The following is a 17,105-nucleotide window of genomic DNA, read 5'->3' as shown; positions in this document are numbered from 1 at the left end:
TCCACTCACTCTGTGTGTATTGGGGCTAGTGCTTAGTGAACTTCTCTGTGATATTGCTAGAGTTAATATTTCCCTCCTGTCCTCTCTGTCCAGCTGCCGACTAAGGCTGGTACCACTAGTGTTTAGGAAATCACACATACGTTTTTGTCTGGCCGACTCTATGCCTATTTTCTGTATTAGGGCTGGATCTCCATTGGTTCCCATTATAGTTAACGGGGCTGGATGGCAATCATGAAGTTTCTGGCAATGCCGATCCAGCGAGACCCAGCAGGCTGTTCCCTGCCAGAACAGCCTGCCAGATCTCACGAACGCTAGTGTGAAACTAGCCAATACCGATCAGTTTATTCCACCTATTTGACTGAGCTTTAGGTATTCTAGTGTTTACTAGTCCTAGTGAATGTGTGCTTATTCTATCTGCCCATGTACAAACTCTGCCTGTTGACCGACTCTGATGCTCTGTTGCCCGCTCTGACCTTGGACTTGTTTTATGGATATGCATGAGCTTTGTCTGCCCTAATCCTGGCCTGTTTTCTGACTATGAGAATTGCCTGCTCCTTTGGTACTTTGCACTGGTGGCTCTATCCCCCATGGGTTAGCTGCTAACTACACCAGGTCTATTCCTGAAGGTAGCGGCACACATTTTTACACACACATTATTGAGAGAAGATGCAGTCACTTGTTCTAAACAAGAGTCAAAAATTTATGCCCGATACATTCAACATATATGCTCAGAATGGTAGTTTCAAGGACCTGCCAAATTCCTGCCCTTCTTTTGACTCACAGGCTGTCTGTCAGCCTCTGAGCCAATCAGGGCAAGCCCCACACCCTCTGAGATTGATCCTCCATCTTCATCATCCCTGCTCTGTTTCCCGCTAATTTTCACAGTAAAATGGCACAGGTGCCATTTTGCGTGATTTATCTGAAGCAAATTGTCAAAACTTTAGATTTGTTTGTCAGCAGAATTTTTGTGAAATCCATAACAAATCTGATTCATTCAGAATTGATTCGCTCATCTCTACTGTGGAGTTCAGATATAAGAGCTACACATCCAACGATTTGACCAGCTGCCTGATGAACTCTTTGTAAAAAGGAAAGATAGTCTGAAGATACAATGAAAGCGACGGCATTTTTTAATAAAGACCAATTGAAAGAATGATTTTTAGCCCCCAAATGAATAAAATACAATGATAAAAAAAATTGCCTCCAAAAGGTGTTTATAGCCTTTAACGTTACATTAGTCCCATTAAATAGCGGGATTTAAAATGCATGCAAAATAAGTGCTGGATATAGTCTGTACTGGCATGTATCAGTATTCATGTAATTTAGGGAACTTTCACACTCGCATTAAGCTTGTCCAGCAGGCTGTTCCAGCAGAGGAACAGCCTGCCATATCCCTATTAACATTTGCACACGTGTGCTGCCAGAGGTCCGCCAGAAGCCTGTCGGACAAGCTTATCGCGAGAGTCAAAGTAGCCTTAGTGTTTTTTTTTCTATAAGAACTAATTAGGTCACAAGAAACTTACATGCCATTAGGTTCCTTTCAGACATTTGTTCTTGAGAGCGACGATGTTGCATCCGCAATTGAAGAACTGAAAATAAATATTAATGAACAAGATTAGCAAATAACATAGAAACAGTTAATGAAGCATTCCTGTGATTACCATGGACCCTAGTTCAATTTGTTCTTTTTAGAACTTTAACATTTAATAATACTTTTTTTGTGTTGATTTGTTACAGTAAACACAAACCTTAGGTGCTCTGAGCTCTGACGGGGATGCTATTAGTTGCATTATACATCAACCACACCAAATAACCTCTTAGCAAGTATAAGTGTAAGGTCACAAGGTGCTGATGCGCCGTAGTTGTGACGCAGCTGCCTTGTGGTTGAGGACCATGCAGCCGTAAGAGCTGCAACAGGCTCAAATTAACTAATTAGGCTTGCATGGTTTATTGAATCTTCATTGTTAAAGTGTAACTGTCGTTTAAAGGGTCTTATTAGTAAAGGCCTGACTGAGCATTGCTAAGGAGAGTCTGTCTTCAGTTGTCAGCATTTTACTGAGCGCTGAAGAGTCTATATGCCTGTGTGTAGCAAGTCAGATAGACAGTATGGGCAACAATAGGGTGCATGTACATAAGTCAGGGACTGGGATAGTGACGAGGCAGCTGGAAGCCTCTACACAGGTGTTTCCATTGCTCAGTAAAACGTTGAAAACTGAAGACAGATTCTCTTTAGCAACACTGTTTGAGCTTTGCTTAGAAGACTTTTAATACCATGTCCCTACACTATATTAATCATAAACTGAAATGACAGTTACACCTTAATGGCTGTGTAGTATCCTCAAAACCATGTGGTCATTATCAATGAAGAGCAGATAAACAATGCTATTAGTGTTGATCGAGCACCAAAGTGCTCGTGTGCTTTGGCCGAACACATCGGTATGCTCGAGTTCTCTACTGAGCACCTGAGCATAATGGAAGTCAATGGGAGAACCCCAGGCACCCCCTGCTCGGAAGAGAAGAGGGTGTCTGGTTCACAAAAAAAGGTTAGAAATTAATGGAAACCCCATCAAAATGGTTTGGAAACAGCATTAAGAGGATGGCTGGATGTGTCTTGGACTCCTATTATCTATAACATATAATAGACAACCACACAAAGGCTATATGCCAAAAGACAGGTATGTGGAAGCCAACAGTCTATCCATGAGACAGATAACAGTCAGCATACCTTACAATGGCAGCCTTGCACTATGAGACATTCCAAACCAGCTGCTTCACATCTGTTGGATGGCTTTGGTGGACCTGCGCACCTAGATCAATATCATTAGGGTGACAAAAAGTTTTCTGATTGCCCTAACATAATATTCAATAACCTTTCTATACAGTTTTGTCATGTAAACTCATTTGCATAAACATGGCCATATGGGAAAGACATGCAAATTAGCAGAATCTGCCTTGTTTTTCAGCTGAAAAACCATTTGCATGGAAAATTCACGGTCTATATTACTCATGAACAGCGCCATCTATTGGTTTCTTGTCATAAGTCTATGAAACCAATAGATGGCGCTGTTTGATGCTCGGGTCTCCCATTGACTTTTATCGTATTAAATTGTACTCGAGCACCCGCAGTATTCGGCCAAGCACTGCAATGTGCCGAGCATAGTGATGCTCTAGCCGAACACCAGTTCGGCCGAGCATGCTCACTCAACACTAAATCAACACTATCCTAATTAGTTAATTTGAGCCCATTGCACTGTGACTGCTTTGTGTGGCCATACCTTAATAAGCTCAAATTTTACTTCTACTTTTCAGTTCTTTTTTTGATTGCATGTTCCCCTGAAATTTAATAGGTGGCATTGAAAGTTGGTGTGATTAAAACATACAAATTATGACTGAACAATGCTGCAGATTTATGCATTTCAGTCCACATAAATCCACTTTTCTGCAAAGTTTTATCCTATTCTACTAAACAGTGCTTTATCTATAACCTAAAGTAACTGTTGTTACTTGAAGTTAGAAATGTTTTGGGTGGGATTCTGCAGTGATTACATTAACATAAGTAAATTGGTCATTATAGGTGACCGTTTGTGAACACTCTTGGCCAAACTCATGGAGCTCTGTGTGCACCCAGAGTTAATTTACCTGCACAGGGCCAACATGGAGGAAACCCCAGAACCTGAGCTGGTTAAAACAATTGAACAGCACTGGCACGAGTCACTTAAGAATCAATCTAGAAGTGAGTACAACTATCAACTCTATCAAACAATGACATTATGATAACTGAGCAAAGTTAATTCTTCCCAGGAATAGCCAGCCTGTCGAAAAAAATAAAAATAAAATCCAAATGCAAAACTACAGCATATCTTGCAAGCCAAAAAATGTCATAAGAACTTCTAAATAATTCCAACATGAACTGCTAATTAAGAATATCCATTGGGGGAATGGCAGGACAACCTCTTGCAATGCACAGGGTGAAATCTGTGACAAATAGAAATGTAACTTGTGTTGATTTTGCTGCAGATTTTCCCTTGAAAAACTGAGTGCACATAAAGTGTACAGTTGTCAGCTATCAGTCATTTCTCTTTCTGGATTCCCATAGAATAAGCATATTCCCTAAGCAATATAAAGAGAAGGGGAAGAAAAAAACAAGTTGTACATAACTGTAAATCCATGGATCCGTAGTATAAAGGCAAACTGCACAGGTTTTCTGACCACATTGCCACCAGTGTGTTAAATTTCATGCCAGCATATTTCTTTAGTTCTGGGATGACATAGAAGACCAAGGAGACATACTAAGACTGGGTCATGTTCTATTTCCAGCAGTTTCATGCCCCCTGCAGTTGTCCCTGGCCAACGTTTGTGCTGAGCAGCTGAATGATTTTTCGTGACGGGGACTTCTATTTATTCCAGTAATTTGATCAGACACCCACTCCCTTTTCTCTCACTCCCCTCTAAAACACAGAATAGAAAACAAATAAAGCAGTGTATTACTTCACAATCCTCAAAACTCCATTACAAATGTATGTTTCTTTCACTTTGTAGCTCTATTGAAGGGAATGTTGACCATGGCATCTAATTTGTGAAGGAGAAGATAAGCAGATTTTTTTTTTTTTTTTTTAATTCAGCATAACTCCTAGTTTTAACATCTTCTATATTTAGTGTCCAGTGTGCTATCCTACCCAGGTTTTGATAGTCCTTCCCATATGAGTATAATGGTCTTCCCCATATACTATGATTATTTGTGCAGGAAAAGGAGTGTGAGAGAGATTTTTGGAATATTGTGTAAATGTCCCCTTTTTTAGTTACTTCAGCTTATGCATGTCTCAGTTCAGTGCAGTATAAATGTAGAAAAACAGCCATTGAATTGTACACATTTCTATTGTACAGTGAGGAGACCATAGTGATGCACTAGTCAGGGTGAAGCTGAGGCCAGCTGCAGTTCTCTGCAAAATTCGGTGGCCAAGAGCACTGGTCTGGAGGGAGAATATAGAAGGGACACAGCACCTAACCAGCCCCCTCATTCTCAGGATGAGTGGAGGGTCCAGTGGTCGGACTCCCACAGATCATGAAGCAATGGCATGAAATGCTATCTCTTTATAAGATGGGGACATCCTGTTAAATTGCATTTACTTGTTCTGTGTCCCTGGTGTAGTAGTTAACATGCAACTGCTCGATTGCTCATTCCAGAAGCCTAACACTTGTCAAGGTATTATTTTTTTTTTACATGATAAACATTAAATCTGCCCTGGTATGTGAGGGGAATCCTAACTAATCCGGGTGCTGCAGAGAGGAAGAAAAAAAGGGCTACTTAAAAAAAGAAAACCTCCAGTGAGGTAATAGAGCAGTGTTTGGTTGCAGCCAAGTCAGGATTTACACAGATCTAATGGCACAGGTGCCAGAGGTTGATTGACAAGCCCAAGTTTCAACTGTCCTTTCATATATGACATCATTAGACAACCATGGACAGTGAGGTTGTGGAGAAGACCAGAGCAGCAATTGTTGACCGACATGTGCTCAGTGTCAATGACGCACAGAAAAAAATTCATGTTCTTTAGAAACAGCTCCTGAATTCATTTTCAATATGTGGAGGTAGAAAATGAGCTGGTTAGTTAGTGTCACATGTCCTGCGGATGTCAGGACACATCTCACTGCCCTAAGGCTTATTGGGACAGCAGTGACATAAAGCAGGAGGGAGGATTCAAGTATGGGAGATATAAGAAAACGGCAAATGAGGAAAATTTGGAAGAAAACTCAAAAATACATTCTTTATATTATTATATGCTACTAAATACTGTAATACCTCTCCTCATTTGAACAGTTATTTTGTAGGTGGGTTGGAGTGAATACTATAGTAGAGTTACATCATGCCAGGATGTTTCAGGAAGACATTTTGTACTGCCACAAGTTGTTCCAGTATGTTACAGTATTTTATGATCGGGCCTTATGTGGGATTAACTGGCTTGCAAATGAATACTTTACATCTGCAGCTAATAAATTTATCACTGGATCTCATTTGCTAGACATTGCTCTAGACTGATACCCAATCTACTGAAAATCCATAAGAAAGGTGTCAATTAAACAAATTTCTCTGTCTCACTTTCTCTCACACCTTGATTCTCCCAAACTGAATCACACAAAATTTAAAACCGGTAGAACCTTTTTTTTATTTTTACAAATTTAGATCAAACTTCCAAATGTTTGTATCGACTGGCTCATCTATAGTGTCAGTTTATAGCAATATAGTAAAATGTTATATGGAACCTGTTAACACAATGTAACATTCAATAAAGGATGAAACAGTGTTGCGCTTGTGAAATATTGATTGTGAAAAATGAGATTAAGAATGGTGCAGCAACATGTAGTGCGTTTACAGTAGGGAGCAAAAGGACCCTAGATGGCCCAGGATAAATTCAAGAACCAAATCTATCTTATTCCTGTTGGATGGCCTAATTAAAACTTAACCTTTATTATTAGTTTTAATATATGTTGCCCAATTAAAAATCTATAGTCTTCAAGTTGTATATAATGCAGTTTTTATTGTTTGTAATTTTCATATATTTTTTTTAATCCTATATTATTTCTTAGTTTGTGTCTGCAGGTTTTGTATATATATATATATATATATATATATATATATATATATATATATATATATAGTGTATACAAAGTATCATTAGATCATTAGGGCAGAAGAAAGAGCTTTTACATATTCATATCTATGCGGCCATGTTGCCTGCTTCCTTGTCAAGGCTCTTTCTAAAGAGTTTACAGCAAAGCACTTCTTTATATTTCCAGCTGTATCATGTTGGACTCTTAGGAACCTAGCCCTTCAGGAGTAAAAAGGAATGCAATTCCTCCTTAAAAGTAAAATCTTTGGCAAACACCAGGTAAGGGCCCACATTTCGCTGTTTTCTTATCTCATCGATTAAAATGGAGAGCAAATACCCATGCTCTGAATGAAGTGAGCACTCACCATTTGAATCAGTCGAGGATTCTGTGCTACCAGGCCACTACTAATCAGATTTTCATGGCATATCTAGGGAATACAGTATGCAATAATATTCAGAAAACCCACTTCAACCTGCAAACCATAATCTGTAATTTATTAATATATTATTAACACTGTATATTACAAATCAGCCTATTAATACAATTATTTTTTACGACCCCATTAATCTAATTGTAATATCTTGATGTATTTATACAGGTTTTACCATAAACGGCATTGGTCAACACAACTATACACAGGATAGTGATCGGTATGATCACTAGGGGACTGAACCCTGGAATCTCCAAAATTCAGATTAACAGGGTCCCTTGTGTAAATTGCACAATAAGTAATTACAACTTCAATAACTGTTTAACAGGCTGCCAAGTACTGTACCATTGTGGTGAATAGTGTGGTGATCATGCATGCACACCATCAATTTGTTTGCACAGCTTACAACTGTATGAACAAAATGAGTAATACTCATCTTACCAATCCCCTGCCCCTACCTTCCTGATTCCCTACCAGTCTCTGTTCACTTGGCTCCAGAGATGTCAGTTGAGGCCTTAGTAGACACTGATTGGTGCCATACAATTGTTGGAGTCCATTAAATAAAGAAAATCAGGAGATCATAGAAGTGCAGAGGACTGGCAGTGGTGAGTGTGACACTGTGCACTGTGTTACTGAACAGATTTGGCTTGGGGCTACTCCTGAGGGTGTTGCAAGGTGGTCCTCTGATAGTCACCCTTTATCCTCTGTACGGGGATCTAGACTATGCTGCTGGGACCTTTAGACTGTTACTTCTAGAAGTAGAACAACAACCATAAACCAAAGCATATATTTCATGTGTGGAACCATGCCAACTAACTATACCTACTAAATAGAACCACATATGTAATATAGAAAAATATCTTTATTACACATAATCATATCACTCAATATTACACAAAAAATACTATATAAAATCTATGGGTGAGAGCTATATAGCAAGAATCTCCCCCCCTCCTCCCCAAACACTATAAACCTATTTTACATATGCAAGTAATATATGCACACCAACAGGTAACGCATAGTAAAGTGCTAATGCTATAGGGTATGATGCAGTCATCTATTCCCAGTCAGTAGAAAAAGTCCAATACTCATCTCACATAGCCAGGGCACACCCAGGGTCCCCCGTGAAATATGGTCCAAACTACGTGGCTCCAACTTAGGGAAATCCCAGTAAGTGTCACTAACAGCAGTCAGAGTGATATGGATAGATTAAAAACAATACAACAAAATAAAATAAGAATTTCATACAACATAACAGAGTGTCGTGGTTTATTCTAAATTTATGAAGCTTTAATGTACCACTGAGCACCACCTTCACTCTAGAGGTGTGCCATTCAACTCTTCTGTCTAATTAGTCTCCAGTCATAGGTTGATGACCGAGGTGTGCCAAGAGACTTTGGTGAGTAGCACCAGATGGATTTGCAAAAGCATCATCATAGGGCAAGCTGAGGTCAGGACAGAGTTTGTGCAATACAATAGTCAGTCCATAGGTCATGGCAAGTAGCAAGCACATGGTCAATATGGTGATCAGGCAGAAGTCAGGCACAGATGGCAGGAACATATAACATCACACTTTTGCAGGACTAGATAAGCTAGGAACCTTTTGCTCAGGCACCTTACAATAGAGAAAAGCAACTCTATATACCTCAGGGAATATTGCCATTGGCTGGGTAAAGATTAGGCCTATGGGAGTGTGCACCCAAAGGAAGTTGGCAAGAAGGGCCATGAACAGCCTGAAGTGTGGACCAGTGAGAAGACTGTTCATGGCCACATGGAGTGAGGACGGACTGCCAGCATTGTATACTCCTTTTATTGTATACCATTATAAGCTACGTGTAAAAAAATAAAATAAAACATTCATTGGGTTAGAGAACCCCTTTAGGCAGTTATTACATTAAATGTGTACAGTATGGCCTAAAGTAAAATGTTTGTCTTGTCAAATTTCACAAATCAATTTTTTGGCTAATAGAGAAAAATAATCCACTGTATTATATATATAAAAAAAGCACTAAATTTGTAATACAACAGTCTTGAAGATGTCTGTAAAGGTACACACATTTTGGTAGTGTTACGGTTTTCTGCACAGGAGAAATACTAAGGGGGTAATTTCCTATACTGAAATACGCCTAAATTGTTAGTTGCGCCACTATCTGCAACTTCGCCTCACTCACGCCAGGTCTAAAAGTTTGGGCGTGGCGTGGGCAGGGAAGGGTCCTGCCGGCCTATTGCATTTACAACTTTCTACACCTGTTTCAGGCATAGAAAATGGTCTAAATTTACAGTACAACAGCAAGGAAGCTGGCTTACATTTAGCACTGGAGCTGGGTGCAGGCCTCTCCATAACTTTGGTGGAACCACAGCCAGCTATGGGCCTTTATTAAAACTGGCGTCTAACACGCCGGTCTTAATAAATGTGTCCTTAAATTTTAGATGTTCAAATATAGGAGAAGCAATTATAACATTGATTTTATTTTAGTGATAATTTAAGCTATTTTAAATTAACACTATTAGAAACTAAAAGATAGATAAGCTAATTGCGATTGCAATGTAATTGTTGTAAGAGACAGAAGCTTGGTGTAGCACCTTCTGTCTTAAATTATAAGACACTCCACACATTTAAGTATCATTCCAGGGAAAAAGCTTCATTGCTCTTAAAGGAACATAGAAATTGAAAGCCTTTTCCATGAAATTTTGTCTTAATTAGTGATGAGCGGCAGGGGTCATATTCGAATTCGCGATATTTCGCAAATATTTTGTAGAATATTCGTCGAAAATTTGAATATTCGTTATATTCTACGATTTTTTTTTACTCAAATAATCGGCAAGGTAATGATCTTATATTATAGCACTATATTAGCTAAATTGCTCTATATTCGTTTTTTTTCGAATATTCGCTATATTGCTAAACAAGAATATATAGCAATATAGCGAATATTCGAAAAAAAAAGAATATAGAGCAAAATTCGCAAACAACACTACTCCTAAAGTCAAGTATATTGCAGCCTTCTTATTGGCCCACAAGCTAGAAGCAGGGAGGGATCATGTGTACTGATTAAAAAAAAAATAATGGAATATAAAAATAATTGTTTTAAAAAAAATGGAATATTCGAAATTACAAATATATATCACTATATTCGATATATTCGTGAATTTTCAAAGTACCTATATTCGTGATAAAAATTCGAAATTCGAATATTCGTGCTCAACACTAGTCTTAATATGCACACCTCCCTTGATCAAATTTTGTCTCATATTGCTGTCAAAGATGTAAACACTAAATATAGAGAACTCTTCTCTCTGTGCCTGATAAGATCAGCCATTAACCTTTCCTGCTCCTCACAATCTTGTGTCTGGCTATGAGACTGGCTTTAGCAGGAGCCTCCCCCCCCCCCCCCCCCCTTCCTCCTGAGACAAGAATGACAACCTTTGCTTCCTTTGGTAAGACTGACAACTCAGATGTCTGTCAACCAAAATGGTAAGGGATAATTAGGAAATTAACACCTGTGTTGTCTACAAGATTCCTACAAGTACAGTATGCTTAATGAGGTACAGAAATCCCGGCAGATAGAGGAACAGTTTCTCTCCTAATTGCTTTTATCATTTATTTTTAAGTTGAGTGCTCTTTTGATGGTATGGCCACACAGTGAAGAGTTCATACATTGGAATTTGCACTATAAAATATCTGCTGAAGATGTTGTTGTGTTTCTACAGCAAAATCCATGACAAAGCTGCCACAAAATCCACGTGTTATATACAGAATTGCTGCTGATTTTGCAAGAATGTATTGTAAAGGGTAAAATCTGCAGTGAAAGTCCAAAGCATAATTTGACATTCTGCACCAATCTGCACCACAGGTCACTTTCTGCTGCAGATTTTTGTCTGCAACATCTGGATAAGATTTGCTAAATCTACTTTGCTGGTACTATTACACTGTGGATTTTCTGCATTCAATTTAAAACTATCTGCATTCATAAGGGTCCTTTATCAATCAAACCTGCTTTTAACATTTAGGTTCTCAGTATACATTCTTTTAACTTCTTATTTACTTGTAACCATAAAACACAGATAATTATATCAAATACAAATCACAACAATCACACCCCCCCAATCCACAAAATCCTACCCCAATATGGTGTCCTGTAAAGAGGGAGGCAAGGGGAAAGTTACAAAGGCAAGGGGAAAGAGAAAAACTACAATTTAGAGAGCATCCCAGCATGAACAAATATTTAGCCATTCCTTCATGTTGTTCCTGCTTTTCTATAATATTTTTTTTCTCATATTCCTTCACTTTCTTTACCATATTCACCAAGAGTGTGGTCTGGAGGTACTCTTGCCATCCAGATTGTTAATCTCACCAAAAACATGACCTTTGAAATGAGTACCTGTCTAGCTTTAGTACGCTTTATGCTATTAAGACCATAATGAATCACTGAATATTAAACGCAATTTGTAATTTAACTTTACTCTCTCTATTACGACAAAAACTGATTTCACATGACCAAAGATTTAAGAAAAAACCCGTACTCCAAATCAGCATTAAACTATCATAAGAAATAATACTACAACACCTGAGAAATATAAAATATACCACATTTCTCCTAAAAATGAGGGTCAGACATTTTAATAAACTCGTCAGGTTATGGTTACCCCAATGGGGGGGGGAGGGGGTATAAAGACAAGGGAACCCCTTATCCCCAGCATCTCTTTCAGTGTTATACAACATTTTCTTACTAACACATTAGTTAGCCAGTCCTTATGGTTGCCACACATTGTCCAGATTCCAACAATGTGAACACATTAAATAATGATTTCTTCACCAACTGTACCGGAAGAGCCAGATTATACTTCCAATGTGAAGTTGTTAGGCAAGAAAATATTCCTTAAAAAAGGAAAAAGATAGACCCTACCCCCCTGTCCCGCCAGAGAGTCTTACATAAAAAAAACATCTCCATTCTAACACGCTTCCTTCCCCATATTATTAGATCACTCAAGTTTTTTCAATCAGTTTAGAAAGTTTATCATCAATCCATAAGGGGCATTCTCTCAATACATTTAAAAAAGTTGTGGCAAGAAAACCAACTTAATAAGCGCAATTCTATCTTCTCTAGACAGGGGTGGTTTTAAACATGTTGTAATATTAGGTCTAATCTTAGATATTAAGGCCAGTGATGGCCAGTTTGCAGTGTTCGCTGACAAACACATGCGATCTGCTATCTTTATTCCCAAGTTCGGCGATGCTGAGGTAAGTCCTTACCTGTGCCTGCCCCGCGAGCCGCTCTGAAACACATGCGGTCATCGGGAGCAGGCAGTTCCGAGAACAGCCCGATGAAGGCTGTTCTCGGAACTGCCTGCTCCCGGTGACCGCATGTGTTTCAGAGCGGCTCGCGGCGCAGGCACAAGTAAGGACTTACCTCTGCATCGCCGGGCTTGGGAATAAAGATGGCAGATCGCATGTGTTCGTATGCGAACACTGCGAACTGACCATCACTGATTAAGGCCATCAAATGAAGCAAGACATAATTATTCAAGTTCACTGAAAAATGAATACCCAAATATTCAAACAAATCGGATGAAACCAAGACCCTCAAATCACCCTGCCTTCCATATCCAAACCCTTAAAGGAAATCTTACACCAGGATAATCGCTATTGAAGTAAAGCCATGGCCTAATAGCACTTAGTACCTTATTTCTAGGTGTGCCTTAGTTCTAGGAATAGATGTTTTTTTATCCTCTGAAAATCCAGTTTATTTTGTATGCAAATGATCCAGTTAGGTGCCCAAAGGGGCATCACTCTTGCAGGAAGGAGCCTAGGCATGCCCCCTGCTAGTGCCTAAGCCCGCCCTCATGCTGGGAGTTATGGCTTGAATGTGATGTAGGAGGGGTGGGTGGACACATTGTGTCAGGGGGCGTGTCTGGGGTTCTTCCTGCAAGAATGACACCCCTCTGGGCACCTTACTGGCTTATTTGCATACCAAATAAACTGGACTTTCAGAGGATAAAAAACATCTATTGCTGGAACAAAGGCACATCTGGAAATAAGGTACTGAGTGCTGTTAGGCTATGGCTTTACTTCAACAGAGATTTTCCTTGTGACATATTTCCTTTAATATCCTGTCTAAGGTTCTATAAATATGTCAATAAGGGAGAGAGAGGACAACCCTGCCGTGTACCTCTAGACAGACTAAAAGATAGAATCAGTGTCCCATAAACATTAACCTAAACAGATGGAGAGTTATATAATAATTGATCCAGCCAGTAAAGTTCCTCCTAATGCCATTTCTTTCTATCACCCTCCAAAGCAAGTACCACAGGCCACAGCAGGATTCCCTACAGGCCAGATGTATATTTGCAAATAGCACAAATTAAAGTGAATATTTTTTGAAAAAAAATCCTCACTTAATCTAATAGTCCAAACATTTACCACCAGTTTCACATCTGTATAAAGCAAAGATATTCCCTCTCCAGAGGATCCTTACCCATCTTTGGAATTAGAATAATAATCGCCTCTGACATAGAATTGGTGAACCTGCCAGTTCTGGCTGATTCATTTGTAAAGGGAATGCCATCAGAACCCAGGGAAGTGTACCCTATAAAGGATTGGACAGAAACCCTAAGATCTTCCAACGCAATTGTCTCATCAAATTGTATTTTCTGGGCCTCAGATAACATTATTGATAACATTACATTATTGATGAATCTCATGAATAATCTCCCTGCCTGTAAAATCGCAGCCAGAAAAAAAAAAAGATTCTAACCTTATCTCTTCCTGGTCACAAAGGACCACTCAGTATACATTTAAATAACAACAATCTTTCTTATATAGTACTAATATATTCCTTAACACTTTACAATTACAGAGTAACAGGGTCCTGCTTAATTATGACATAGGTGGCCACAGTCTCAAATTTTCAGGGATAGTTTTGGCAAATTCGGGCTGTGCTGGGCCAAAAAAATGGGTTTATGATGACAGGTGTTGAGCAAATCGAAGTTCACAAACTGTACTTCGATCCGAATTTCAGGGAAAATTTTATTCGCTGCAAAACCGAAGTTTCTTGTGCTTCGTGTTAGCGAATCAATTTTCCCTAAAATGGCGGTAAATCAAAAGAAATTCACATTCATCTCATCCATTTGCTCGCAAAGAGACCTCAGCGGCCATTTTGACTGAAGATCCCACGCGAAATCTTGTGCACTGTGACATTAGACGTCTGGACACCAGCCAGTGTGATGACATCATCATGCACTGCATGAAATTTCACTCTGGATCTTCAAGCAAGATGGCCTCAGCGGGCTCTTCAAGATCAAATGGATAAGGGGAGTATTTAATTTTTTTTACAGATTAACCCCTGACAGCCCTTTATGCTCATCATAGATGAATGTGGCATCTGAGGGGTTCAATGATGGGTGGCAGCGCAATCTCTATTCCCCATCATTGCGCCTGCTACTCGTTATGAAGTGAATTTCTTTGTGAAATTCGGCGAAGCAGCCGAATCGAAGTTTTGAGAACTTCGCTCATCTCTAATGATAACCCCCACCTATAAATGGCCATTTATGGGTTGGTTGTGAGCATCCTGTGAACATGGCTACACCAACTACAATGTTGAGAAGTATGATATGGACATTAACAAACCTTTAAAATTGCAAATTACTAGAAAATTACAACTGCTGTTTTCAGCACAAATAGTGGCTACATAGAATACACTGGGCCCCTAAGAAAATCCAAATGATGAGATATGTTGCTTCTTTAACAATGAAATAAATGATCTGATCTGTTGCTGCAGATGTGACAACCATTATTTTGACCTAGCTAATCAACCAGGGACTTTTACCCCACACCACCGCTGATCAGTTGTTTTATGTAGCTCTGTCACTGGAAGTCAGTGCGAGGAGCTGCAGAGGGCTGTCAACATTGTAGTGGACAACGCTCATCACTCCAAAGCGGCTCCTATTGACTTCAACTAGTTCTAGTGCTAGTCAAAAATAACAACCTGGGGCACATTTAAAATATAACGTATATAACATAATAATATATGAAATATAACAATCTTTATTTACCAACACAACACAAGGTGAGATGCAATTCCGGTTACGCACTTTAGCAGACATGAGTAGCTTTCCTCTGGGAATACCGGGGATTCCATGGCATGGCACCTTATTTGATATGTGCATACCATGATAGGCCGTAATACAGGTGATTGCCATGAATTAAATTATATATACAGTACAGACCAAAAGTTTGGACACACCTTCTCATTCAAAGAGTTTTCTTTATTTTCATGACTTTGAAAATTGTAGATTCACACTGAAGGCATCAAAACTGTGAATTAACACATGTGGAATTATATACATAACAAACAAGTGTGAAACAACTGAAAATATGTCATATTCTAGGTTCTTCAAAGTAGCCACCTTTTGCTTTGATTACTGCTTTGCACACTCTTGGCATTCTCTTGATGAGCTTCAAGAGGTAGTCCCCTGAAATGGTTTTCACTTCACAGGTGTGCCCTGTCAGGTTTAATAAGTGGGATTTCTTGCCTTATAAATGGGGTTGGGACCATCAGTGGCGTTGAGGAGAAGTCAGGTGGATACACAGCTGATAGTCCTACTGAATAGACTGTTAGAATTTGTATTATGGCAAGAAAAAAGCAGCTAAGTAAAGAAAAACGAGTGGCCATCATTACTTTAAGAAATGAAGGTCAGTCAGTCAGCCGAAAAATTGGGAAAACTTTGAAAGTAAGGGCTATTTGACCATGAAGGAGAGTGATGGGGTGCTGCGCCAAATGACCTGGCCTCCACAGTCACCGGACCTGAACCCAATCGAGATGGTTTGGGGTGAGCTGGACCGCAAAGTGAAGGCAAAAGGGCCAACAAGTGCTAAGCATCTCTGGGAACTCCTTCAAGACTGTTGGAAGACCATTTCAGGGGACTACCTCTTGAAGCTCATCAAGAGAATGCCAAGAGTGTACAAAGCAGTAATCAAAGCAAAAGGTGGCTACTTTGAAGAACCTAGAATATGACATATTTTCAGTTGTTTCACACTTGTTTGTTATGTATATAATTCCACATGTGTTAATTCATAGTTTTGATGCCTTCATAGTCATGAAAATAAAGAAAACTCTTTGAATGAGAAGGTGTGTCCAAACTTTTGGTCTGTACTGTATATAGTGATCTACATTATGTAATTGGCTTACTTGGACCTGGATGCCCGTTTTCATATTATGGATAATAACCATTATGCACTTTTTTTTAGCACAATGTATATATTTATTAATTCATTTGTGGGTTGTCCAGGCACTCATGATTGTCCTTATTGAAGACTAGTTTGCACACATTTCTGTATGGACATATTTAGCCCTATATAAGATTTCTACTGTATACAAGAGTTTAATGTTGTGGTGCTAAATAAAAACTGTTATATTTTATATATATTGGATGTGCAGTTTTTTATATAGTCTTTCTGGTTGTAGTTGTCTAGTTCTAGTGCTGGAGCTACACCCGAACAGCTGATCTTTGGGGGTGCAGGCTGCCAGGCCTCTGTCGATCAGCTAGCGATGGTCCTGAAGATAGACCATCATGTAAAAAAGGCTAGACGACCCATTTATAGTGAACAACCTGGCTCAGCTGGTGTCAAAATAATGCTGGCGATATCTGTATCTGTAGTGCCTCTACTCTGCACTTGATTTCCAGGACCATCATCTACATATTACACTATATAGTTGTATGATTAAGCAAGCAGCAGATTTTAAGAAAAAAGGCAATTAAATTTTGTTTGTATGTTTATTGATTATTTTAAATTAGATTACTGATTTATGAAATAATACAAAAAATTTTGTATATACATTTAAAAGTCTGTTCATATACTAGTGCAATAGGCCGCTAAACATTCTTCCAGTTAATTAACATGGGGAAAATTAGTTTATTGAGGATCAGCACTTATACAAAGCAGTGTTATCACCTACTGTAGTAGCATCTAAGCATTATGGGTGTCATTTATTAAGACCAGTGTTTTAGCCCCTGCCCTGGCGTTGGATCCGCCAAAGTTATGTAGAGGCACCGGCGTATTCAGCGCCAG

General features: G+C 39.1%; 1 protein-coding gene across 4 annotated transcripts in view; it reads right to left on the bottom strand.

Annotated features, from left to right (window-relative positions):
- The window catches only part of LOC121002810 (myocardin-like), a 48,646-nt gene that overhangs the window by 20,564 nt on the left and 10,977 nt on the right, over positions 1–17,105 (bottom strand). Inside the window, exons 2-4 of one of the 4 annotated variants that reach the window (XM_040434386.1) lie at positions 4,159–4,448; positions 3,276–3,333; positions 1,524–1,589 (exon numbers count right to left, since the gene is read on the bottom strand). In XM_040434386.1, coding sequence (XP_040290320.1) covers positions 1,524–1,575 — 52 coding nt within the window. In that variant the 5' untranslated portion in view covers positions 1,576–1,589; positions 3,276–3,333; positions 4,159–4,448. The remainder of the gene's footprint in view (positions 1–1,523; positions 1,590–3,275; positions 3,334–4,158; positions 4,449–17,105) is intronic. The other 3 variants (XM_040434404.1, XM_040434395.1, XM_040434376.1) reach the window with 3 other exon arrangements.

Source organism: Bufo bufo, chromosome 1 (genome assembly GCF_905171765.1).
Source record: "Bufo bufo chromosome 1, aBufBuf1.1, whole genome shotgun sequence".
NCBI classification, from domain to species: domain Eukaryota; kingdom Metazoa; phylum Chordata; class Amphibia; order Anura; family Bufonidae; genus Bufo; species Bufo bufo.
Note: the sequence above shows the minus strand (reverse complement) of the source record. Positions and strands in the feature narration are given on the sequence as shown.